The sequence below is a fragment of the Leucoraja erinacea genome, chromosome 9 (assembly GCF_028641065.1).
Source record: "Leucoraja erinacea ecotype New England chromosome 9, Leri_hhj_1, whole genome shotgun sequence".
Lineage (NCBI taxonomy): Eukaryota > Metazoa > Chordata > Chondrichthyes > Rajiformes > Rajidae > Leucoraja > Leucoraja erinaceus.
In genome coordinates, this window is record NC_073385.1 from 39,969,305 (window position 1) to 39,996,761 (window position 27,457).

Consider the following 27,457-nt stretch of genomic DNA (forward strand, 5'->3'; position numbering starts at 1 on the left):
CTGCACCTATTTTCTATGTTGACTTGACTTTAGGCATTTTGACGCTTGCGGGGGTAGATCCTACAGGAGCGGGGATGCACACCACTACAGACAGGCCAAGCACAAGCTAAGAAGTGGAATCAGAGCTGCCGAGGAAAGGTACTCTGAGAAGTTGAGGAGCAAGTTCTCAGCAAATGACTCTTCTTCGGTATGGAAGGGCTTACAAGAAATCACAAGCTACAAGAGGAAAACCCTCCGCTCCTTGGACAATTGTCAGCTGACCAATGACCTGAACGAGTTCTACTGCAGGTGCGAGAAACAGAAACATAACCCTGGTACCCCCTCCCCAACCAACACTTCACATCTACTTTTCAAAAATTCCTGGCCCACCTTAACTCCACCAAGGACCTTAAATTATCCCGCCTCCAGGCCGCTACCGACACCCCGCGACTCGACCGCCCGCAGCCTCCGGGCCCCAACTCTGGACTGCATCGCCATCCCGCAACGCCATCTTGGCCACGAGGAGCGCCTCCATTACTCACCAGGACGCCGCCTTCACCGACCTCCACATCGGTGCTGCCGCCGACCTTCACCCGCCCGCCGATGATGCCCAGCCTCACCGCTTCAACGGTAACTTGGACTTCCTCCCCCTCGCTGATTCCGCCGACCCTTGCCGCCCCCTGGGACTGCCCGACCTCATCGCCGCACCGGGCCCATCCGACATCGCCGTCGCACTGGGCCCGTCGAACATCACAGCCGCACCTGCCCCACCCGACATGGCCGTCGCACTGGGCCCATCCAACTTTGCCACCGGACCGGGCCCACTGAACATCGCCGTCGTACTGGGCCCGTCTAATATCGCCGCCGTACCTGGCCTACCCAACATCGCTGCTGGACCGGGGCTCCCCCAACATGGCTGCCGCAACGCACCCGACTCATCTCGCCGCCCCACCGGTTTGGCCGACCCGCGCCGACCATCCGCCCACCGGGACCTCCCACTCACCGCTCGCGGACCCCGACTCAACCGCCCATGGACCCCTACCATCGGGTCTGTTGACCCTTGCCACTGGACTCCTACCATCGGGTCCGTTGACCTGCGCCACTGCACTCCGACCATCGGGTCCATTGACCCGTGCCACTCCACCTCCCTCCAGCAACCCACTGCCATCGCCTTACCTGGAGCCTGGACTCTTCACTGAGCCTGAAGACTCCACGCTGCTAACTCCCACTCTCCTGGGTTTGACTCCACTGGGTCCTAGTGCCAATCTGCCCAGCCTTGGTAACCTCAGTGGCAGTTCCACTGAATCTTCCCCATCCCCCTCTAACTATGGGACCCCTGCTCTTCCCCACCCACATTACAGCCCTCTCACCCCCCCAACCCCTGACCACCCACCACCCCCGACCACACATCGCCTCGTCCCCAGTTCACCCACCTGCCTTCTTCTGTCCCCAACCCCCATCCCTGCCGGGTGTTCACCATCCCCCCGCCGACCTCCCCCTCTCCCACACCGAACGGTCTGTCCTGAGCAGAGGTCTTACCTTTGTCCCCCTCCGTCCCCACCTCAATGAGTTCCGCGCCCACCACGACTTGGAGCTCTTCTACCGTCGCCTCCGCCTCACAGCGCACTTCCATCGGAAGGAGTCCTCATCCCCCATTGATGACCCCTTTTACCATCTCCAACGCACCCCCTCCTCTTGGAACACCCCTCGTGGCCTTCCGGCTTTGGAACTCTTTATCCAAAACTGCTGTCGCGACGTCAACCGCCTCAATTTCTCCACTCCCCTGTCTCACTCCAATCTCTCCCCCCCTGAACGCACTGCCATCGAATCACACCGCAACAACCCAGATTGGGTGATCAAACCAGCCGACAAGGGAGGTGCCGTGGTAGTGTGGCGCGTCGATCTCTACAAAGCTGAGGCCACGCGCCAACTCTCGGACACCTCCTCCTACTTACCCCTGGACCATGACCCCACTGACGAGCACCAGGCCACCATCTCCAGCACCATCACCGACTTCATCAACTCCCACGCCCTGCCCGACCGAGCCTCCAACCTCATCGTTCCCCAGCCCCGCACGGCCCGATTTTAGCTTCTCCCCAAAATCCACAAACCTGACTGTCCAGGTAGATCCATTGTCTCTGCCTGTTCGTGCCCCACCGAACTCATCTCCACATACCTTGACTCCATCCTATCCCCCTTGGTTAAATCCCTTCCTACCTATGTTCAAGCCACCCCAGACACTCTTCGCCGCCTCCGCGCATTCCATTCTTTAGGCCCTCACCCCCTCATCTTCACCATGGACGTCCAGTCACTCTACACCTCCATCCCCCACCAGGATGGTCTCAAAGCCCTCCGGTTCTTCCTCGACCAGAGGAGCAACCTATACCCAGCCACTGACACTCTCCTCCGTCTAGCTCCCTCAATAACTTCACATTTGACTCCTCCCATTTCCTCCAAACACAAGGCGTAACTATGGGCACACGCATGGGCCCCAGCTAAGCCTGCCTCTTTGTCGGGTACGTTGAACAATCCTTGTTCAATACGTACCAGGGCCCCATCCCCGACCTCTACCTCTGTTACATCGACGACTGCTTTGGGGCCACCTCCTGCACCCACACACAACTGACTGATTTAATCCACTTCACCACCAACTTCCATCCGGCACTCAAATAAACCTGGACTATTTCCGACACTTCCCTACCATTCCTTGACCTCACTATCTTCATCGCAGGTGATAGACTTCTGACCGACATCCACTACAAACCCACTGACTCCCATGGCTATCTGGACTACACTTCTTCCCACCCTGCTTCCTGTAAGGACTCCATCCCCTACTCCCAATTCCTCCGCCTACGCGGCATCTGCTCCCAGGATGAAGCGTTCCAAACCAGGGCATCTGAAATGTCCTCATTCTTCAGGGAACGGGGGTTCCCCTCCTCCATAGATGAGGCTCGCACCAGGGTCTCTTCCATACCCCGCAACACTGCTCTCTCTCCCCATCCCCGCACTCGCAACAAGGGCAGAGCCCCTAGTCCTCACCTTTCACCCCACCAGCCGTCACATACAACAAATAATCCTCCGTCATTTTTGCCATCTCCAACGTGATCCCACCACTCACCACATCTTCCCATCTCCCCTCCCTGTCTGCTTTCCGCAAAGGCCGCATCCTCTGTAACTCCCTTGTCAATTCTTCCCTTCCATCCCGTACCACCCCCTCCCCGGGCACTTTCCGTTGCAACCGCAAGAAATGCAACACCTGTCCCTTTACCTCCCCCCTCGACTCCATTCAAGAACCCAAGCAGTCGTTCCAGATGCGACAGAGGTTCACCTGTATCTCCTCCAACCTCATCTACTGCATCCGCTGCTCTAGATGTCAGCTGATCTACATTAGTGAGACTAAGCGGAGGTTGGGCGATCGTTTCGCCGAACACCTCCGCTCAGTCCGCAATAACCTATCTGACCTCCCGGTGGCTCAGCAATTCAACTCCCCCTCCCACTCCGAATCCGACCTCTCTGTCCTGGGTCTCCTCCATGGCCAGAGTGAGCAACACCGGAAATTGGAGGAACAGCACCTTATATTCCGCTTGGGGAGTCTGCGTCCTGCGGGCATGAACATTGAATTCTCCCAATTTTGTTAGCCCTTGCTGTCTCCTCCCCTTCCTCAGCCCTCGGGCTGTCTCCTCCCATCCCTCAGCCCTCGGGCTCCTCCTCCTCCTTTTTCCTTCCTTCTCCCCGCCAGCCCCTATCAGTCTGAAGAAGGGTTTCGGTCCAAAATGTTGCCTATTTCCTTCGCTCCATAGATGCTGCTGCACCCGCTGAGTTTCTCCAGCATTTTTGTGTACCTTCGATTTTCAGGCCGCCACCACAGCCCCGAGGCCGCCAGCTCCGCCATTAGGCCTCAGCGAAGACGGAGACGGGGGACACGACAAGAAAAAGTCGCATCCCCCCCCCCGAAGGAAGAGACTAAAACTATGTTTCTCCCACCCCCCACACATACACGACTTAATAAACTAAATTTAACTAACTTTAACTAAAACAGACAAAAGAAAACAACAACAACAGCAAAAAAACAGACGGACTACAGGCGAGCTGCTGCTGCCAGGCAGCGCCGCCACTTCGGAGAGCCAATGATGGACTGGGCAATGTTTAAGTTTTTGAGCCTTTTCCACCATCGACCTGCCGATATAAACACGATGCAAGTGGGTCCCCATGCTCTCTACCACCTGTTCCAGTTTTCAAGAAGTCCTCCAATACTGGCTTCCTTAATTTCTCTGGAAGTGAGAGGCGCTAATTTGTTTTATTGTGCTGGCATCAGTTTGGTCAATCGATCTTCGATCTCCCAGGAATTTTAAGTTCTTGACCCTTTCCACCATCGACCTGTTGATATAAACGGGACTGTGGGTCCCCATCTTACCCCTTCCAAAGTCCACAATCAGTTCCTTGGTTTTGCTGGTGTTGAGAGCCAGGTTATTGTGCTGGCATCATTTGGTCAATCGGTCGATCTCACTTCTATACTCTTGACTCGTCCCCATCAGTGACATGTCCCAGTGGTGTAGTCGGCGAACATGATGTTGGAGTTCATACTATGTCCAGCTACGCAGTCATGAGTATAGAGTGAGTACGGCAGGGGGCTGAACACACAGCCTTGAGGTGCTCCCGTGCTGATTGTTATCGAGGATGACACATTTCCATCAATACGGACAGACTGTGGTCTGAATAAGGAAGTCGACGATCCAATTGCAGAGGGATGCGCAGACCCAGACCTGAGAGCTTGGTAACCAGCTTGGAGGGGATGATGGTATTAAATGCTGAGCTGTAGTCAATGAATAACAGTCCGACATATGAGTTTTTGTTGTCCAAGTGGTCCAGAGCGGATGGAGAGCCTATAATGGTGTTTGCCAGTTCATCAATCGCACCATCACTTGTTCACACTAGTTATATGTTTTCTCATCCATTACCTAGACACATTAGGGGTATTTTTTTTTTTTACAGTGGCCTAAATAACCGACAAACCTGTATGTCTTTGGGATGTAGGACGAAACCCATGCAACCACAGGGACAACATGCAAACTCCACACAAACAGCACCCTAGGCCAGGATCGTATCCGGGTCTCTGGAGCTTACTGCAGCAGCTGTGCCACTGCTGAAATTTATTCCTGGTAGTTAGGTTTTAAAGGTGCTAATATACGCGAGAAACATTACATTCTTAATGAGGGCTTGTCTCATGGGCTCTGTACCACAAACGTTTTAGTGAATAGTTGTGTACTCCTGGGGACTTGGTGTAGAATTGTCTTGTAATACAGATGCCATCTCTCTGCTGATTATATTTGTGCTATCATCTTTAGGTGCAGAAAAAAATTCTGATGAATTCTTAATTTATTTGCAGCATATTTATTAGAAAGAAACCAAGAGAAACGATTACTTCTCAATACTTTGAAAGACCATACCAGTGGAATCAGGTAGTTATGTTTTTATTCTTGCAATTTAACTGTAAGAGGTAAATACATCATAATGCTGGTGAATCTTTTCAAATTTTAATTTTAAAGAATACTTGGAAGTCATTTTATTTTCTTATAGTTCTCATACAGGCTTGAACATGTCAACACTTTGCTAAATAAATACAAGATCCTCTTCAAATTTGTGTTTTCCCTTGTTTGCACAACTGTATATTGTATCTGCTGTTCATGGAGAACTCCAGTTGTATTGTCAGCTGAAGTCATGATAGATCCTTTAGTTTTACCTCAGGGGATAGAATGAGAGAGAAAAACATAGAGAAAATGTGAATAACACGATTACTCTATCAAAAATAAAGGGGGGAAACTAGCCAGTCCACATTGCTAAATTTACAGCCACTGGTTTAAGATATCTCAGGTCTCCTTGTCAGAATGGAGTAGATCCATATTTGGACAAGACATTGAACTATGGAGAGGGTTTCATTTCAATTTTGCTGTTCTTGTAGTTTTGGTTATTTTTTACTGCAATGGATTTATTCATTGAAATAATAAGAATGCAAATAAAGCCTCAGTGTTACATAACAATTTTAACGGGTGTTGCCATGTTAGCGTTGCCTTTGTAGGTTAGTGAATATCTGAAAGGGCCACCAGCAACTTGCTAGAATGTGTCTGTTTGGAAGGTCTATCTTTTCATCCAGATAATGGACTAGGAAATTAAAGAGATGGGCAGGTGTGTCAGATTGTCTTTAAACATTATTTAATTTGCTCTGAAGGGTGTGAGGAAGAGATATCATTGAAGCCACAAGATGTTTGGAATCATTGGTATTCTCACTTTCCAAATTTTCTTCAAGGCAGCGAAAACATTATTTGATCTTTCTATCAGTCATGTGAAGTAAAGTAATATTGTACTATTTGGAATTGAAAGAGTAAAATTAGTGCCAGAATATGAGACAAAATGGTTCCAATCATTTAATCATAGTAAATCTTCAATCATCACTAGCTCAAATTTAGTATAATTGAAATCTTAATAAACAAAAAGTTTAAATAATCGAATTGAAGTACTGATGAAAGTTCATTGACCTAAAATATTAATTCACTCTCGCTCCATAGATGTTTTCTGATTTATTGATTATATTTGACATTTTCTGTTTTATGGTTGCTAAACTATTTTTCTTTCTTTAGGTGGATCCCACACTTTTGAGCCATTCCAGAGAAGAAAGCAAAAATGTTCTGTATCGCTTGCATTCATTGGTACTCTTGAATCCTTAGACCATAATTCTGAAGATGTGGTAATGCACAGCAATTCTGACTTAAGAATGAATGCTGGATCAATATAGAAAAAGGAATAATGTTGTCGACTGCAATTTGAGTAACTGTTTTGCGAGACTTGGAACAAAATAAATGATAAAGCAACTAGGTAACTTCTGTTTGGTAAGATACTTAAAAGAACAAATTATATCTTCAAAATTTGCAGGTATTTTTTCATGTTGTAGCTACTTCATTTATTTAACCACTGTATGAAGGACTGATAGCATGACAAGTACTGAAAATAACTGCATGCTATTTAAGCATAATAGCACAGCCAATTTGTGTTCATTAGTAACCACTTGTAAATTTAATTTCACTTCTGTTGATGTGTGCCAAGAATGGGCTGTATTCCTGCAGCTATGGTGTTGCTGCAATAAGTAGATGCAATATGCTTGCAACTTATTATTTTGTTCAGTGGTTAATAAAAGTGCCTTTGTGATAACAAATTTGTGCTGAATTTGTTTTGTTTTTTTAAAGTACTTTGCTCCAAGTATTTTAACTGTAAATTGTAGTTGACAGCGTGCCTCCTTGCATTTAGCAATATGGTAAGTGATATTATTGTGCATCGAGGAACTATTACAGTAATGTAGTATAACTATGTAAGCCTGCATATGTCAATGCCTTCACTTCTCTCGGCATAAGTGTTTGATTTTTATTTTCTGTCTGCAGCTTGTCCCAAGTACTGAAAGATATAGTTATGCTGCACATTGGCCTGCAGAACCTTTCTTCCTGTATCCTCCTAAGTTGGTGAACTGAGGTCATGTTTCTCCTCATAATGCAAAGTACAATGGTGCTCATATTGGTTGAGTCCATGACATTGGCATAAATATCTAATTCATTTTCCCCTCAACAATAAATGTTTAAGGTGAGGAAGAGACTATCCATCATTGTTTGAGAGAGACACTCACAAAATGCTAGAGTAACTCAGCGGGTCAGGCAGCATCTCTGGAGAAAGGGAATAGGTGACCATTTGCGTCAAGACCTTCACTGTTGGAGAGACAGGTGATGACACTTTTTCCTAATAAAAATGTTATTGAGCAATGTACAACTGTATGACTAAATATATGTCAATGCCTTAAATTACACATTTTTCTCCTTAAATTCTAAAACCACAGAGCAGATGGCGTTGAGCATTGACTGCGTCCTGTATGCTGGTGGTTGAGCAATGTTTTACTAGTTCTTCATTGGGAATAACCAATGTCAGGTTGTGACTGTCCTTTTGTAGAACAGGTGACCAGGATTGCCTGCCTCTTCTCCCAGAGCATTTCCCTGCGGAGCTGCACGCTCAATCTGTGTCTTCTCAAAAAGCAACTCCGTTAACACCATGTTGGGTTTCTAACAATTGGAGTCTCTTGTTTCAGTGACAAAAGTCTCCGTATTAACAGGGTGTGTTGTTCAAACCTTAAGTGAATCCCTTTCTCAACACATCTGACCCATTCTCCACTCTATCACTTGGTGATCTTTCTCCAAACATTTGGGTTCAATTCGGATAATAGGTGTCCCTTCATAGAACTACAGGCACATGAGCCATTGGTAAATCCAACAAAATAGTTAAAAGATACAGCATGGAAACAATCCACTGCTACCGTTCATCATCTGACATGATGAAAGAATGGATCGACTAGGCTTATATTAACTGGAATTTAGGATGAGAGGGGATCTGAAAGAAACATAAAATTTGTTTTATGCTGGAAAACATTTTCACGGTGTTGGGGGAGTCCAGAACCAGGGGTCACAATTTAAGAATAAGGGGAAGGCCATTTAGGACTGAGATGAGGAAAAACTTTTTCACCCAGAGAGTTGTGAATCTGTGGAATTCTCTGCCACTGAAGGCAGTGGAGGCCAAATCACTAGATGTTTTCAAGAGAGATAGATATATTTCTTTGGGCAAACGGAATCGAGGGATATGGGGAGATAGCAGGAACGAGGTACTGATTTTGGATACTGATTTTGGATCGGCCATGATCATATTGAATGGCGGTGCTGGCTCGAAGGGCTGAATGGCCCACTCCTGCACCTACTGTCTGTAGTACTATGTTATCCCATTTTCACATCCTACACAGGGAAATTTACTGAAGCCAATTATCGTGTAAATCTGCAACTCTTTTGTATGTGGGAGGAAACCCACGCGAACACAGGGAGAACGTACAAGCTGCGCACAGACAGCACCCGAGGTCAGGATTGAACCTGGAACTCTGGCACCGTGAGGCAACAATTCTACCACTGCACCACTCTACACAAAATGCATTGCATAATACAATACCTCACACAATACATACGTTACAATATACATTATTATATTCTTAATGCCAGCGGATCAATTACCAGTTCAGTGTGAGTATTTGAGTGTTTTGGCAATCTTCCTCACTTGCTTTTCGCCATCAGATTATCATCTTTTCAGCAAAAGTAACCTTTTTTGTTGTTGATGCAGGGAACTGCAACTGCTGGAATTTGGAGCAAAAAACAAACTGCAGGATCTAAGTGCAGCATCTGCAGAAGCAAAGGGGTGATGGCCAATATGGGTGGAAACTTGATTAGTAAGGGGACAAAGATTATGGGAAGAAGGCAGGAGAATGGGGGTGAGGGAAAAATAGATTAGCCATGATTGAATGGTGGAGTAGATTTGATGGGCTGAATAACCTAATTTTGCTCTTATGGCTTGTGAACCCCTGCACAAGACCGACTGTAGAGGGAAAATAGCCAGTACAAAAAGGTGAGAGGGAGGGCTGAGAAATGGTTGGTAGGTGATGGGTAGAACTATGTCGTTGGGGATGATAGCCAGATGGAGCGTGGTGGGGAGGCTGGTAGTATTGGCACAGACCCTGGTGGAAATATAAGGAAAATTGTAGAATTTACTGTCTTTTAAACTGCCCATCCCTCCCTTCTATTGACAATACTGGCACTATTTCCATGTAAATCTGCAGCGATGTGATAACCCCATTATTAATGAAAGGGGAACCAAGAGAGTGTAATCTGATATTAGTCATGTGGAAATGATTGTCCTTCATATAAAAAAAGCCGCCTTCTTGTGATTTAATCAACTTTACCACTAACTTCCACCCTGTCCTCAAATTCACGTACTATCTCTGACACCCCTCGCCCCTTTATCGATCACTGCCTCCATCATGGGGGACAGATTATGAACTGATATCTACTACAAACCTACTGACCCCGAAGACCTCTTCCTACCTTGCCTCTTGCAAGGACTCTCTTCCTCACACTCAATTTCTTTAACTTTGCTGCAGCTGCCTACACTCTCCGCTCTAGGGCTTCCACGCTGTCTTTCTTCAGTAAATATGGATACCCACCACCCACCTCACCAGTGTCCCCTCTTATCCTACAGTTCCGCTCGCTCATGGATAGGTGACGTTTTGGGTTGAGACTTTTCTTCAGTCTGAAGAAGGGTCCCGACTTTAAACGCCACATATCCATGTTCTCTAGAGTGACTGCGTGTCCTGCTGAGTTACTCCAGCATTTGTGTCCTTTTGTAAATCCATCATTGTTTGAGAGAGACACTCACAAAATGCTCGAGTAACTCAGCGGGTCAGGCAGCATCTCTGGAGAAAGGGAATAGGTGATCATTTGCGTCAAGACCATCATTGTTGGAGAGACAGGTCATGACACTTTTTCCTAATAAAAATGTTATTGAGCAATGTACAACTGTATGACTAAATATATGCCAATGCCTTAAATTACATATTTTTCCCTGTAAATTCTAAAACTACAGAGCAGATGGCGTTGAGCATTGACTGCGTCCTGTATGCTGGTGGTTGAGCAATGCTTTACTAGTTCTTCATTGGGAATAACCAATGTCAGGTTGTGACTGTCCTTTTGTAGAACAGGTGACCAGGATTGCCTGCCTCTTCTCCCAGAGCATTTCTCTGCGGAGCTGCACGCTCAATCTGTGTCTTCTCAAAAAGCAACTCCGTTAACACCATGTTGGGTTTCTAACAATTGGAGTCTCTTGTTTCAGTGACAAAAGCCTCCGTATTAACAGGGTGTGTTGTTCAAACCTTCAGTGAATCCCTTTCTCAACACATCTGACCCATTCTCCACTCTATCACTTGGTGATCTTTCTCCAAACATTTGGGTTCAAATCGGATAATAGGTGTCCCTTCATAGAACTACAGGCACATGAGCCATTGGTAAATCCAACAAAATAGTTAAAAGATACAGCATGGAAACAATCCACTGCTACCGTTCATCATCTGACATGATGAAAGAATGGATCGACTAGGCTTATATTAACTGGAATTTAGGATGAGAGGGGATCTGAAAGAAACATAAAATTTGTTTTATGCTGGAAAACATTTTCACGGTGTTGGGGGAGTCCAGAACCAGGGGTCACAATTTAAGAATAAGGGGAAGGCCATTTAGGACTGAGATGAGGAAAAACTTTTTCACCCAGAGAGTTGTGAATCTGTGGAATTCTCTGCCACTGAAGGCAGTGGAGGCCAAATCACTGGATGTTTTCAAGAGAGATAGATATAGCTCTTTGGGCAAACGGAATCGAGGGATATGGGGAGATAGCAGGAATGAGGTACTGATTTTGGATCAGCCATGATCATATTGAATGGCGGTGCTGGCTCGAAGGGCTGAATGGCCCACTCCTGCACCTACTGTCTGTAGTACTATGTTATCCCATTTTCACATCCTACGCAGGGAAATTTACTGAAGCCAATTATCGTGCAAATCTGCAACTCTTTTGTATGTGGGAGGAAACCCACGCGAACACAGGGAGAACGTACAAGCTGCGCACAGACAGCACCCGAGGTCAGGATTGAACCTGGAACTCTGGCACCGTGAGGCAACAATTCTACCACTGCACCACTCTACACAAAATGCATTGCATAATACAATACCTCACACAATACATACGTTACAATATACATTATTATATTCTTAATGCCAGCGGATCAATTACCAGTTCAGTGTGAGTATTTGAGTGTTTTGGCAATCTTCCTCACTTGCTTTTCACCATCAGATTATCATCTTTTCAGCAAAAGTAACCTTTTTTGTTGTTGATGCAGGGAACTGCAACTGCTGGAATTTGGAGCAAAAAACAAACTGCAGGATCTAAGTGCAGCATCTGCAGAAGCAAAGGGGTGATGGCCAATATGGGTGGAAACTTGATTAGTAAGGGGACAAAGATTATGGGAAGAAGGCAGGAGAATGGGGGTGAGGGAAAAATAGATTAGCCATGATTGAATGGTGGAGTAGATTTGATGGGCTGAATAACCTAATTTTGCTCTTATGGCTTGTGAACCCCTGCACAAGACCGACTGTAGAGGGAAAATAGCCAGTACAAAAAGGTGAGAGGGAGGGCTGAGAAATGGTTGGTAGGTGATGGGTAGAACTATGTCGTTGGGGATGATAGCCAGATGGAGCGTGGTGGGGAGGCTGGTAGTATTGGCACAGACCCTGGTGGAAATATAAGGAAAATTGTAGAATTTACTGTCTTTTAAACTGCCCATCCCTCCCTTCTATTGACAATACTGGCACTATTTCCATGTAAATCTGCAGCGATGTGGTAACCCCATTATTAATGAAAGGGGAACCAAGAGAGTGTAATCTGATATTAGTCATGTGGAAATGATTGTCCTTCATATAAAAAATTGTGACTTACATTTTGTATATCCATCATTGTATGGAGAGAAACACTCACTTAAATTTCCCTTTTGATTAAATTTGCATAGCTTTGCCTTAGCTGAGATATTTTTGCTGGGAAATACTCTTTGTGCAGCAAAACAGTCCTCTGGGTTACATGTCCACAGAGCAGCTGGCAATGGGCATGGTCTGCTTCCAGGGACTGTGTCGTTGAGCAATGTTTTACTGGTTGTTCATTGGGAATAAGCAATTTCTTGAGACCTCACATAACCTTTCTTTGCTTTGTTAGAGTTCTGTCCTTCATTTGTGCTGTAACTAATTAAATTAGTCAAGGAGCATACCCTTCGGTATTCTATTTTGAGCATCCAGCATCGTCTCTATCAGCAAAAACTTGTGCAGATCCAGCATGGTCTACACTAACAAGACCCATCTTTCAAGGCATAGTGCATGGGGCATTAAATGTGACAGATAGATACTAGACAAGTGATGTACAAATTTACTGTTGTAATTTAAAATGTAGGGGTTTTTTTTAATTTCCACTATTGCTTTCGCGAATATTAAATGGCTATATTTGTAGATTTAGGTCAAAATGTTTAGGGAGGAACAGCAGATGCTGGTTTAAATGGAAGGCAGACAGAAAAGGTTGGAGTAAATCATCCCGACCCACTGAGTTACTCCAGCCTTTTGTATCTGTATTTAGTTCAAAATATTTGCATGTTTATATTAATTTGCAGTCCTGTCCCCTCAGCGCACAGTTGCGGGGGGGGGGGGGGGGGGGGGGCTGCGGTGTCACACACACACACTAACCTTCCACACACACGGGGGGGAGAGGAGGAGGGAGGGAGGGAGGGGAGGGGGGGAGAGGGGGGGAGAAAGAGGAGGGGGGTTATTGTGAGGAGAGGGGGAAGTGGAGGTTGAGGGAGGGGGGGAGTACAGGGGGAGGGGGAGAGGATGGGAAGAGGAGGAGAAGGGAGGAGGGGGGGAGAGGAGGAGGGGGGGGGAGAGGAGGAGGGGGAGAGGAGAGGGGGAGGAGAGGAGGAGGAGGAGGGAGAGAGAAGAGGGTGAAGAGGAGGCGGGGGAGGAAGAGGAGGGGGGAGGAGAGGGGAAGGAGAGGGGAAAGAGGAGGAGGGGGGGGGAGGATGAGGGGAGAAGAGGAGGAGGAGGGGGAAGAGGAGGAGGAGGGAGAAGAGGAGGGGGGAGAGAGGAGGGGGGAAGAGGAGGGGGGAGAGGTGGGGGGGAGAGATGGGGGGAGATGAGGAGGGGGGAGGAGGAGGAGGGGGAAGAAGGGAGGTGGAAGGTGGAGAGTGATTGGAGGGTGGAGAGAGATTGGAGGGGGAGAGGGGAGGGTTAGAGGGGGGGGGAGAGGAGTGGGGAGAGGGGGGTGGGGAGCGAGCAGGTGGGGAGAGAGAGGGGGGGAGAGGACGGGAGGTGGAGAGAGGAGAAAGGGAGGGGCGTGGAGGGGAGAGGAGGAAGGGGGGAGGAGGGGGGAGAGAGGACGGGGAGGGGGGGGGGGTGTGGAGGGGAGAGAGGATGTGAAGGGGGGGGTAGTGAGGAGGGGGGGGGGGGGGTGGAGGGGAGGAGGGAGGGGGGGAGAGGAGAGGGGGCAGAGAGTGGAGCAGCTTTAAAATTCAAGCAAATGCCAAACAGATTGAAGACTAAACAGCCGAGCTTCGCTTTGCCGTGTTGTGGAAACCCGCAATGGGTCTGACAATATACAACCGATAATAGGTGCAGGAATAGGCCATTCGAGCCAGCACCGTCATTCAATGTGATCATGTCTACATACTGAAGACCAAAATATGAGCTGTAAATCGAAGTGTGTGTATAGTGGGTATACTGTGTATAGTGGAGAATTGAAAACAGGGTTTATAAGGCTTTAGGTTTAGGGCTATTATTGTCCCATGTACCAAGGTATAGTGGGAAGTTTTGATTTGAATGCTTTTATTCATTCAGGTTAGAAACGACTACATAAAAAACGTCCGTCAAATTTGAGGACAACAGGTGGAGAAAGGGGAAAGTCAAAGTGCTGAATATAGTTCTCAGTATCGTAGCGCACCGGCTCAATAGATAGTCTAATGTCTGTAGCCCCACAGAGAGGTAACTCGGAAAGTACCCTAATTATGGAAGGACTGTCCATAATCCTGATAATAGAGGAGTCTGGTGATGTGCACTTTCAAGCTTCGGTATCTTCTGCCCAACGGGAGCAAGGAGAAAGGATAACCGAGGTGGGAGAAGTCTTTAACTATGTTGATTGCGTTTCCGAGTCAGCGTGAAATGCAGATGGAGTCAAAGGTGGCGGGAGCTCTGTCTGGTGATGAACGCAATGGTGTAGAGTCTGGTCGACGCGATGGACTGGTTAACTGTAGAATTGAATGTAAAGTTTATATTAGCAAGTTTATCTATAATGGACAGTGAATGCAATTTGTATTATGGACTGGGCATTTTTTGTAATTGAATGCTCCGTGAAGAACATTACTGGTGGTAGTCAGCAGGTCAGGCAGTATCTCTGGAGAACACGGATAGAGGACGCGCGAGTCGGGATCCTTCTTCAGACTCAGACCTGTCTATCAGTCTGAAGAAAGGTCTCGTCCCGAAACGTCACTATCCATGTGTTTAAGAAGGAACTTAATGCTGGAAAATCGAAGGTACACAAAAATGCTGGAGAAACTCAGCGGTTGCAGCAGCATCTATGGAGCGAAGGAAATAGGCAACGTTTCGGGCCGAAACGTCACTATCCATGTTCTCCAGAAATGCTGAGTTCCACCAGCACTTTGTGTCGTTCATTCTTCAGGCCCGTGTTCTCCAGGGATTCTGCTTGTCTGTCCCGCTGAGTTACTCCGGGACTTTGTGTCTTTCTTCAGACCTTTCCAGTTTCTCCATCGATGCTGATCAGAGGTGGATTTAATGAAAGGGGAATGACTGGGGTAATGTATTATTTGAAAGCGAGACGAATGTTAGATGGGAAGGTCGTATTATTCTGCCTGCCTGACGGTAAGAAACAAGTTTTGGTTAAAAAAAAAGGTTGTTTGCTCTTGAGGATACGTGTACGCCTGCGCGTATGAATAGGCAGGGGGTGTGTTTGGGCTGAGCGAGTTGCCGAGCTCTGGTTGGCTTCTGCCCACGACACCTCCTATATATCCTCCCGGTTCCTGCCATTGCTATCGCAGTGATGGCGGAGAATAGTGGCGTGCACAGTTCCTCGTCCAGCGTCTCGTCGCTCTCCAGCGCGCTGTCCAACACCCACCTCGACCTCCTCGAGTCCGAGTCCGCCGCGACCAACTGCAATGGGACGCGAGCGGCCAAAGCAGCTGCCAGCGCCCAGGCACCGAGTCGCCAGCGCCGGTCCAGCAGCTACAACGAGGTGGGCAGTCCGACCGAGGTCCCAGTGCTGGTGATAAATACTGGCGGCACTATTGGCATGGCCTATAGAGACAACGGTGAGTAGCAAACCAATGTACACACACACACACACACACAGCCGTCTCTGCACACTGTACCTGACTACAGATCGCTACAGAACCCTTCCATAATACATCACTGTTATAACAGTAGGCCATTCAGCCCCTTGAGCCTGGGCAGCAAGATAATGACTGACTGAAGAAGGTTCCCAAACGAAACGTCCACATTCCTTCTCTCCAGGGATGCTGCCTGTCCCGCTGAATTACTCCAGCTTTTTGTGTCTATTTTCGATTTAAACCAGCATCTGCAGTTTCGTCTTTTTTCACATTTCAATTCCAAATGCCTCCCATATGTTTTGAGATTATTGTCCTTTCAGTTTCACACTTCTCAGTCAGACACGATGGCGCAGCAGTAGAGTTGCTGCATCACAGCGGCAGACACCCTGGTGCAATCTTGAGTACGGGTGCTGCCTGCCCGTACAGAGTTTACATGTTCGCCCTGTGCTCGCGTGGGATTTCTCCGGGTCCTCCAGTTTCCTCCCACACTCCAAAGATGTTCAAGTGTGTAGGTTAATCGGCATCTGTATCGGGTGGATAGCTCGATTATAATCACGTATTGTCTTTCCGCTGACTGGTTAGCATGCAACAAAAGCTTTTCACTGTACCTTGGTGCACGTGTCAATAAACAAACTAAGCTTAAACATGCAGGTTTGTCGGTTAATTGACTTTTTATAAGTTGTCCCTAGTGTGTAGGATAGTGCTAGTGTATGTGTGATCGTTTGTCAGTGCGGACTCAGAAGGGCGAAGGACCTGTATCTTAGCTGTGTTTCTAAACTAACCCTGTTTTATCTGGTCCTTCAAAAATGTTGTGCGTTTAGTGAGGTCACTCAGAGTGAACACATTTCAATGGAAGGGTCTCGTCCTGAAACGTCACCCATTCTTTCTCACCTCTCATTCTCTTAAATGGAATTTAAAAAAATAGGGGATCTAACCTCTCCTCATATGAGAGTCTTGCTATCCCAGGAACCACTTTGGTGAATGTCCTTTGCACAACCTCTCTAGCGAGTGAGATCGCCTACAAAATTGTGCACAATTCTCCAAAAGACCGAGCGCATGGTCTGGACTTTGGAAATGGCGGCGAAACTGGCAACTCTTGCTTTAGACTTTGTAGATACTGCGCAGAAACAGGCCCTTCGGCCCACCAAGTCCATGCCAGCCAGCGATCATCCCGTACACTAGCACTGTCCTACACACTATGGACAATTTTACCAAGCCAATTAACCTACAAACCTGTATGTCTTTGGAATGTATTTACGAAGGAACTGCAGATGCTTGAAGATCGAAGGTAGACAAAAGTGCTGGAGGAACTCAGCGGGTGCGACAGCATCTATTCTTCAGGGAAAAGGGGTTCCCCTCCCCTACCATAGATGAGGCTCTCACCAGGGTCTCTTCAATACCCCGTAACACTGCTCTCTCTCCCCACCCCCCCCCACTCGTAACAAGGGCAGAGTTCCCCTAGTCCTCACCTTTCACCCCACTAGCCGTCACAAACAACAAATAGTCCTCCGTCATTCCAAGCAGTCGTTCCAGGTGCTACAGAGGTTCACCTGCATTTCCTCCAACTTCATCTATTGTATCTGCTGCTCTAGATGTCAGCTGATCTATATCGGTGAGACCAAGCGTAGGCTTGGCGATCGTTTCACCGAACACCTCCGCTCAGCCCGCATTAACCAACCTGATCTCCCTGTGGCTCAGCACTTCAACTCCCCCTCCCATTCCAAATCTGACCTTTCTGTCCTGGGCCTCTTCAGTCTGAAGAAGGGTTTTGGCCCGAAACATTGCCTATTTCCTTCGCTCCATAGATGCTGCCACAACCACTGAGTCTCTCCAGCACTTTTGTCTGTCTTTGGAATCCGGAGCACCCGGAGGAAGCCCACAAGGTCACAGGGAGAACGTACAAACTCTGTACAGACAGCACCCGTAGTCAGGGTCGACCTCTGGCACTGTGAGGCAGCAACTCTACCACTGTGCCGCCTTGCATGCGGTCTCAGTGGACTATTTCTATACACTTTGTACTAATTAGGGATTGTGCTTGGCTATGTGCTTGTGCTTTCTCTGCACGTTTGTACATGTGATAATAAAGAGCCATTGAACAGGTGTGCTCTTCTCAAGCCCCTTATTTATAGTTAAACCTATTAACTCTTGCACTTGTTTTATTCTGTCAAAGTAGATTACAAATTCCCACTTTGAACACTTTCCATGTTGGTGCCCCTTCATTTAGCTTTGTCTGCCTTCCTTTCAAGCCTCTTTGGATCCTCATCCTCACTTGCATTGCTCTTGGTTTCATTGCATTAGCAAACAGATAGATTGTGTTTGGTCGCCCTGGCTATTATAGATCAGTCCAAGCACCAATGCCTGCTGCATTGCGTTAGTCATACTCTGCCAATATAAAGGCAGCTTTCAGTCCATGCTGAAAGAAGGACCTGCAGTTGCCATTTACAACAAAAAAAGACACCAAGTGCTGGAGTCATTATGAGAGTCCGGTAGGGATTCTCCAAAGGTGCTGCCTGACTCCCTGAGTTACTCCAGCACTTTTTTTTTCAAACCATGCTGGTGCAGTCAGTGGGGGTAGCGTGGGGGGGGGGGGGGCTAGAGGGGCGGTTGCCCAGGGCGCTAAATTTTTAGGGGCGCAAAAAAAATTGTTGGATAAAAAAAATTATAAAATGGCAAAAAATGTTGTTCTAAAGGCACGCTGCACCTCTTTGGCAGCCTTCCCCTGAATTATTGTAATAAAATGTAAATTATTTTGCCATTTTATAAAAAAAAAATTATCCAACAATTTTAACCAACCAGCGATCACCGCACACAAACTTGGGACAATTTACACTTATACCAAGCCAATTAGCCTACAAACCAGTACATCTTTGGAGTGTGGGAGACAACCGAAGATCTCGGAGAAAACCCATGTGGTCATGGGGAGAACGTACAAACTCCATACAGACAGCACCCGTGGTCAGAATATATCTCAGCCATAATGTCTAAAAGAAAGGAATCTGGTGCCTAGGGCAGGAAAAGACGAAAAACAGTCTTTGTAATTGAAAAATTTGCAAGAATAAAATCCAGAAGATTTTAAATAAACAGTAAACAAATACTGACAATATCTAACATTTAATGTGTTCTGTTTCCCTATTATTCGAACACTTTGTAATTGGAACCTGTAAAATGTTGTTACAATTTTGAAATAAATATTAATGGCTGCAAAGAAGTAATTTTATTTTATAAATAAATACATTTTATGCGTGTAATTATAGTAACAAGTAGCCTTTATTGTCATTCAGACCTTGCAGTCTGAACGAAATTTTGTTGCCTTGCAGTCCTACATATTGTAAAAATGACAAAACACACAATAAACACAAATTAACATCCACCACAGTGAGTTCACCAGGCACCTCCTCACTGTGGTGGAAGGCAAAAGTCTTAAGTCGTTGTCTTATCCCATTTTATTCTCCCTCTGCGTCGAGGCCCCTGCCGCTGTCCCAGCCGCCGCCGACGTCCACTTGGCCTGCGGTCGGGTTGAGTGGTCGTTGCCGATGGAACGTGCCCCAGCACTGAGTTCTGGTCGCCGCTGCCCCCGCTCCGAGGCCAGGCTATCACTGTCCCCGCTCCGAGGCCATACTAAGCGCCCCCCCCCCCTGACCGCCCCCCTCCTGATCCCCCCCTCCTACCACCCCCACCTAGCCCCCTCCCCTCCTCCTAGCCCTCTCTTCAGACTACTCAAAATGCTGCCTATTCCTTTTCTCCAGAGTTGCTGCCTGACCCACTGAGTTACTCCAGCCTTTTGTGTCTGCTTCCTTTACTTACTTTTGTTTAATTTATCTGCAGTACTAGCACCAAAGGCGAATGCTTTCGTCGATGCCCTTCGGAAGCATCCGGGTTTGCATGATGAAGATTATGCTCAACGATCCAGGCTTTATGATTGTTGTGATTCATCAGAGAACATTCTGGTGCTTCCGTAAGTAATTATTTCTTCTTTAAAGCACGGGAAAAATTGATTGTTACAAACGTGGATAATGAATCTTCAAACACCAGGCAAGGCATTGATAACTGGTAATGCTCAATAACATTTGGTCAGGTACATGGGGTAGGACAGGTTTAGAAGGATTTGGGCCAAATGTATGCCACTGGGACTAATGCAGATGAGGCATGTTGGTTGGCATGAGCAAGTTGAGTTGAAGGGCCTGTTTCTGCGCTATATGGCTATGACTTTGGGTCACTGTGTGCAAATAACCTATTTAATTATGGCTTACTTCAAAGTAATTTAATTAATAATTTCTAGGAGCAGAGTTAGGCATTTCAGACCATCAGGTCTCCTCCGCCATTCAATCACGGCTGATCTATCTTTCCCTCTCAACCCCATTCTCCTACCTTCACCCCATAACCCCTGACAACTGTACTAATCAAGAAACTGTCAATCTTAAAAGTATCCATTGACTTGGCCTCCACATTCTGTGACAATTAATTCATAAGATTCACCATCATCTGACTAAAATTCCTTCTCATTTCCTTTCCAAAGCTACGTCCTTTTATACTGAGGCTATGGTCTCTGGTCCTTGACACTAGGTCATTCAAATCTCTTTCCATGAGTTTAATGTGTAATAGAGGCTGATACTATTATGTAACATCAAGAGAGGACTATTGAAGTTGGCATCCTTCAAGAAACAGAAATCTCCGGACCCTGCTGAAGTATTTGTAAAATATCATTACTGATGCAAAGTAGGAAATGTTGAAGCCAGTTCTTGTAAATAGCAAAGTGACAATGTTCAATCATTTTTTAGGATTTTGTGAGGCACATGTATTCCAAGAGAGGCCAAATGGAGCATTGGTTTGTATCTTATCTCCAGCAGTGGGTAGGGTTGCACAGCGGTAGAGTTGCTGCCTTACAGTGCCAGAGACCCAGGTTTGATCCTGACTAAGGGCACTGCCTGTACGTAGTTTGCACATTCTCCCTTTGTCTGCATGGGTTTTCTCCAGGTTTCCTCCCACACTCCAAAGACATGAGGGTTTTTTTGGATTAAGTAGCTTTTGTAAATTGTCCCTAGTGCATAGGATAGTGTTCATGTACTGGTGTTGGTCGGCGCAGACTCGGTGGGCCAAATGGCCTGTCTCCATGCTGTAGGTCTGTTGGATCTCTATAGTCTATAGTGCAGCATGAGTTCAGTATTATGCCAGTGTGTCAGTCTGAAGAAGGGTCCCGGTCCAAAACGTCACCCATCCATGTTCTCCAGAGATGCAGCCTAACCCGCTGACATACTTCAGTACTGTGTGTGGGTTTTTGGGTCACAAAGATTTTCACTGAAGTTTTTTCATACTGCTTTTTGTTGTTTTTGTTCATCTGCAAAATTCAAGCATGTTATTTGTTCTGCAATGTAATCACTTCTCACCTTGCTGATGTAAGCCACAAAGCAAATATTTGTTCACATCTGCGCATGCAAAGCATCTGCTCGGTAATGCCTCAGAGAGTGGACCAAAAATATGAGCTGAAGTCTTCTTAAAGGGGTCATAACCCCATACTTGCTGACTTGGAGTCAAGAGTGCTCCTCAGGGAGCCCCAGGCTGACAGAGGAATCATCAATTTAACATAGAATTATACAGTGTGGAAACAGGCCCTTCAGCTTAACTCGCTTATGCCGACCAACATGCCTCACCTGCCTGCATTTGGCCATATTCCTCTAAACATGTCTCATCCATGTACCTGTCCAAATGTCTGTTTAATGGTGTTATAGTACCTGCCCGAACAACCCCCTCTGGCAACTCATTTGAAATATAGGCACAAAATGCTGGAGTAACTCAGCGGGACAGGCACTCTCCTAAACAACGTACCTCGGTTACTGCCAATCACCACCCCCCCCCCCCCGGACACTTATTATTTTTTTTATTCAAATCGTTTGCTATGTCGCTCTTCAAGGGAGATGCTAAATGCATTTCGTTGTCTCTGTACTGTACACTGACAATGACAATTAAAATTGAATCTGAATCTGAATCTGAACTTTGGATAGAAGGAATGAGTGACGTTTCGCCACCCTTCTTCAGAGATATACCTTCCATTCTCATTCCATACATCTACCACCCTGAAAATTATCCCTCGAGTTCCTATTAAATCTTCCCCACTCATTTTAAACCTATGTCCTCTTAATTCCCCTACTCCAAATAAAAGACTTGTCTAAAAGTGCATCTACCCTATTTCTACCCCTCATAATCTAATACACCTTTATAAGATCACTCTTCATCCAAGGAATAAAGTCCTAGTTTGCCCAAATGTCTCACTATAGCTCAGATGCTCAAGTCCTGGCAACATCCTTGCAAACCTTCTCTGCATTCAATCCAGCCCAACAAATGCTTCCTGTAGCAGGGTGATGAAAACTGAACACAGTACACATTGTGTAACATTGTGTGGCCTCATGAATGTTTGCTACAACTGTAATACAACATCCCAACTTGTGTACTCGGTCAATGTACCTGAAGTACATTTTCAGATAGGATATTTTGCATATGCAGGATGTAGGTCATATCTATTTATTTGCACTGATCTATTTATTTGCATTTATAAGGTGCAAAAACTCACATCATAAATAAAAATGGCATTCTCTTTATTCTGCATTGTAGTTGTTCAAAGTCAAACAAAAGGATCGTATATTCAGTAATTGAATATTCACCTCTGCTGGACTCCAGTAACATGACCACAGATAACTGGGCTCAAATTGCTGTTGATATACAGGTAAGTTGAGACCTGAATCCGACATAAGCAGATACTCTTGTACGGGAGCTAAATAGATTGACATTAAATACCAAAAACCTGAAATTCCTACATTGAGGGAATTATAGTTCTGTGGTAGATGTCTGCTGTCTGATAGGAATTTGGCTTTATCTGGTTGGTTGCAGCCCCTTTATTCTGGTGGGATCTGATCAATCAGAGGATAGTTTAGTTGAGAGACAGTATTGCAGGGAAACGGGTCCTTCCACACCAACCAACAATCACTGGTACACTTGCACTATCCTAGACACTAGAGACAATTTATAGAAGCCAGTTAAACGGAAACCCCTACGTCTTTGGAATGTGGGAGGAAACCGGAGCACCCGGAGAAAACCCACACGATCACAGGGAGAACGTGCAAACACCGTACAGAATACACCCTTAGTCAGTATCGAAACCGAGTCTCTGAAGCTGTGAGGCAGCAGCTCTACTGCAGCCCCACAGTGCCACCCCCCAGTTGAAGTGAAATTAGACATCTTTATTCCTTTCCAACTAACATACAAAACAAAGATTGGATACCACTCTCCAGTTTTCTAAAATTTGTTGTACTTCTCCCCAGAATCACTACCAAAGTTACAGTGGCTTTGTGATCCTTCATGGTACCGACACAATGGCTTACACTGCTTCTGCCCTCTCATTCATGTGTGAGAATCAAGGAAAACCCATCATCCTGACTGGCTCTCAAGTAAGTTGTAATGTTTCATTCAGGTTTTATTTGCTGCACAATATTTACAAAGAAAAAAAAGATGACTTGGATTTCTCGTAGTACATGAGTAACATTACACAAACTCTAGAATTTGTGCAGGTTTGTAAGCCATTTAGATAATCATTAAGATAGTTGCTATTGTTTCCTTGGGGCTTCTGACTCGAGGCCAAATTTAAAAATAATATCTCTATTGCTTGTAACAAGGGTTCAATGGTGTTATATTTGGAAGCAACATAATGCATGAAGTACTTTGTATTGACTTGATTTTGCAAGTAGAAAAACTTTATGCTCGCGATCATTATCTCTTATGACTGAAAACAATTCTAACATGTGACTGGAGACGTAGAAATACACATGTTGCTGCCACCAATTCACCATGGGGCAGTGGGTGTTACTTAATTATTTAATAATCAACTTTAACACAAATGCAGAATCTCCCACCTGCCAGAAGGTGATAGAACTTGGAAGACTGATAAATCATTTCATGGTCATTAAAATGGCACACCTCCAAGATTTATTGTTAACTTAGAGCAACATATACCCTGCAGCCCAACTTGTCCAAGTTGACATTCTCTGCTAGGTATCTGCATTTGGCCCATTTGCCTAACCATATATATCTGACCAAAAGCCTCTTGAAAGTCCTAATTGAATCCGTTTCTGTAACTTCCTCTGAAGCTTGTTCCAGATACAGACTGGCCTAAAGTTGCCAGAGCTCCCTCTTAAATTTCTTCCCTCGCGCATTATCCCAATGCCCTCTAATTTTAGAATCTGCTACCCTGGTAAAAAGACTGAGTGTTCCCTTAATCCTTGCACTTGATACATTTGTATATCTCTAAGTCATCCCTTTGCCGCCAATGCTCCAAAAGCGAAAGTCCCAGCCTATCAAGCCTTTCCCTATGACTCAACCCCAGAACTCACGGCAACATCCTGGTGAGTCTCCACTGCATCATTTCCAACTTGTTGACATCCTGGAGCTGGGCAACCTGAACAGCACAAATACAGCACACCTTAAGTGTGGTCTCACACAACATCCTCATCAATCTTTTTGGTCACGTCTTCAAAAAAACCAATCAGATTTGTGAAATATAACACCACGTACAAAACCATGCTGACTATTCCTAATCAGCCCTTGCCCATCCGAATGCCTACATATCCTATCCCGCAGAATACTCTCCAGTAACTTACCAACTACAGATGTTAAGCTCACCAGCCTATAGTTCCCAACATTTTCCCTGCAGCCCTTCTTGAAAAGAGGCACAACATTTGCCACCCTTCAGTCTTCCGGCACCTCTCCTGTATTTAAGGACAACTCGTAAATTTTAACCAGGGCTCCTGCAATTTCCTCTCTAGTTTCCCACAATGTCCTCGGATACATCAGATCAGGTCCTGGAGATTTGTCTACCTTCAAACACGACAGTACCTTCAGTACTTCCTGACTGCTCTCATTGACACTTCCAGTGACTGCTCCAATTTCCTCCGTCCTACAGTCTTTCTCCTCGGTAAATACAGAGAAATACTCATTTAAGACCTTGCCCATCTCCTGTGGCTCCACACAGAGGTGACCGCTTTGATTCCTGAGAGGTCCCACTCTCGCTCTAGTTACCCTTTTCTCCCTTATGTATTCATAAATTCTTTTGGAATTATCCTTAATGCTAATCACTAGAGCTGGCCCCTTTTTGCCCTTCTGATTTCCTTTTTTAGTTTACTCGTTAGCTCCCGAAACTTCACCAGGGATGCACTTGATCCCAGCTGCCTATTCCTGTCCCATGTATCCTCCTTGTGTTTGACTAACGTCTCAATTTCCCTCGTCAGCCAAGCTTCCTTATGTTTGCATAAATTCCAAATGAATACGCAAGCTTTCTCAGTTTATTTTCCAGTGACCAATCTGGGTTTAAATTCTAATAGCAATCTTTTGGAATGAAAACCATGTGCCATAAGATCTCTGTTGTTTCAGCAGTTAAAGTTGACATTTTCAACAGTTGACAGTTCAACATTAAGAATATTATATCAACATTTCTGAAAACAATCATCTTGTATTTTAAAAAGCAATTGTTACTGTGGATTAATCAGACACCATGGTCTCTTTAAGAACACAGGCTGCTCGTCATCCTGCAGGAGGTCACAAACATTGACAAGCAGTTGCTTTGGTCGACACGTGCAATGATTATTAAACCGTAATAAGCAGCCTTTAATATTTTTAACTTGCAGAACCAAAAATACATTTTTAGCTGTTAAAAAGAACCTTGTATTTGAAAACATCTAGTGGTCGGAGCAAATCTCTTTCTCTGTTATAGTGGACAATCGGCAATAACGGACACCATTATAATGGGGGGTATTTTCTCGAAAGCGGACAAAATTGGACGAATTCAGCAGGTCGGGCAGCGTCTCTGGGGAAAAGGAATGGATGATGTTTCGGGTCGGGACCCTTCTTCAGACTGAGAGTCAGGGGAGAGGGAAACTAGATATATGAGAAGGGCCAAAGAACAAATAAATGAAAGGTATGCAAAAGGATAAATCAAAGCCAGCAATGATGACCAAGGAAAGCCAATGGTCCATTGTTGGCTGTGGAGAAGATGATAACGAGTGCAGCACAAAACGCCACAGGAGATCCTTTTTCCACGTGGCTATCAAACTGTACAACTCCTCCCCCTTCTGTCGTGGGGTAGACTGACTCCGCTCCCCACCTCCCGCCCCAATCTTTGCAAATCCTGGACTTTCCACTCTTCACTTTAATTTTGTTTGAAGCATCTTGTGTGTTATGACTGTTGGCAGACCAATTTTTCTCCTTGGATAAATAATTTCTATTGTATTGTAACAAAAAGTGAAACTAAGCAGGACGACAGTGAAACTAGTACGATGACTAGCATGGAGGATGGTCGGAGAAGGAGGGGCTGCAAGGGTTACTTGAAGTTCGAGAAATCAATATTTATACTACTGGGTTGCAAGTTGACCACAAAAATGGGTTTATGGATGGGACTGCTTTGCTGGAGATGTAATGCAAATTCCTGCCCCTCCTTTGTTGTGCCAGAAATCTGCACCTCCCCCAGTAATACTGATCCTTATACCTTCAGTATGTACTTCAGTGTGGAGAGCTTGCTTTCCTGGATTGGATTGCCAGGGCCAAAGGTGTTGCAGTTCTGCACCCTGCACCCTGGGACTCAGTGGTGCAGCTGTCTCTACAGTACATCTTATAGTGACTCGGAGCCACAGTGTTATGCAGCGTAGAAACGGGCCCTTTGGCCCAACTTGCCCAAGCCACATCAAGCAACATGCTTCATCTTCCCACATGTTTGCATTTGGCCCTTATCCCTCTAAACCTAACCCAATGTGTACCTGTCCAAATATTTTTTTTTAATGTTCTGATTGTACCTGCTTCAACTATCTCCTCTGGCAGCTCATTAAATATACCAACCGCCCTATGTGTAAAAAGAAAAAGAAAAATTGCCCCTCGGGTTCTGATTAAACCTGGTGAATCACAGCAGTCTGGCCCACGCCTGGACTCCTGTGCAGTGCCATTTGTCATTCTTCCATCTTCAGCAGCACATGCGCATGTCCAAGTCCCTAATGGATGGACCCCCTAACAGTAGCCTGGATGTAGGGTGCAAGTTGAATCAAGAGTTAAAATTGGCATGTTGTAAAGGTAATGCTACGGTTGTTATGGGAAATTTCAACATGCAGGTAGACTGAGAAAAACAGGTTGGCACTGGACCCCAAGAAAGGGAGTTTGTGAAGTGCCTCCGTAATGGATTCTTAGAGTAGCTTGTACTGGAGCCTACCAGGGAGAAGGCAATTCTGGATTTAGTGGTGTGTATTGAACCGGAATTGTTAAGGGAACTTGAGGTTAAGGAGCCGTTAGGAGGTAGTGACCATAATATGGGACGTTTTAAATTACACTTTGAGAGGGAGAAGGGTAAATCAGAGGAGTCGGTGTACAGTTGAACAAAGGGGACTATGGAGCCATGTGGGAGGAGCTGGCCAAAGTTGACAGGAAAGATACCCTAGCAGGGATGACAATGGAACAACAATGGCAGGTATTTCTGGTAATAATACAGAAGGTGCAGGATCAGTTCATTCCAAAGAGGAAGAAAGATTCCAAGGGGAATAAGGGACAACTGTGGCTGACAAGGGAAGTCAGGGACAGTATAAAAATAAAAGAGAAGAAGTACAACATAGCAAAGATGAGCGGGAAGCAAGA

At 45.8% G+C, this 27,457-nt stretch overlaps 2 protein-coding genes across 3 annotated transcripts in view; both read left to right on the top strand.

Moving 5' to 3' along the window:
• The window catches only part of tdrd9 (tudor domain containing 9), a 99,061-nt gene extending 91,766 nt beyond the window's left edge, over positions 1-7,295 (top strand). The window contains exons 35-36 of the mRNA XM_055640623.1: positions 5,366-5,438; positions 6,615-7,295. Coding sequence (XP_055496598.1) covers positions 5,366-5,438; positions 6,615-6,701 — 160 coding nt within the window. The 3' untranslated portion in view covers positions 6,702-7,295. The remainder of the gene's footprint in view (positions 1-5,365; positions 5,439-6,614) is intronic.
• Positions 7,296-15,442: 8,147 nt separating this feature from the next.
• Positions 15,443-27,457, top strand: part of aspg (asparaginase homolog (S. cerevisiae)) — a 60,027-nt gene continuing 48,012 nt past the window's right edge. The window contains exons 1-4 of one of the 2 annotated variants that reach the window (XM_055640625.1): positions 15,443-15,784; positions 19,628-19,757; positions 22,409-22,520; positions 23,116-23,241. In XM_055640625.1, coding sequence (XP_055496600.1) covers positions 15,517-15,784; positions 19,628-19,757; positions 22,409-22,520; positions 23,116-23,241 — 636 coding nt within the window. In that variant the 5' untranslated portion in view covers positions 15,443-15,516. The remainder of the gene's footprint in view (positions 15,785-19,627; positions 19,758-22,408; positions 22,521-23,115; positions 23,242-27,457) is intronic. The other variant, XM_055640626.1, reaches the window with a different exon arrangement.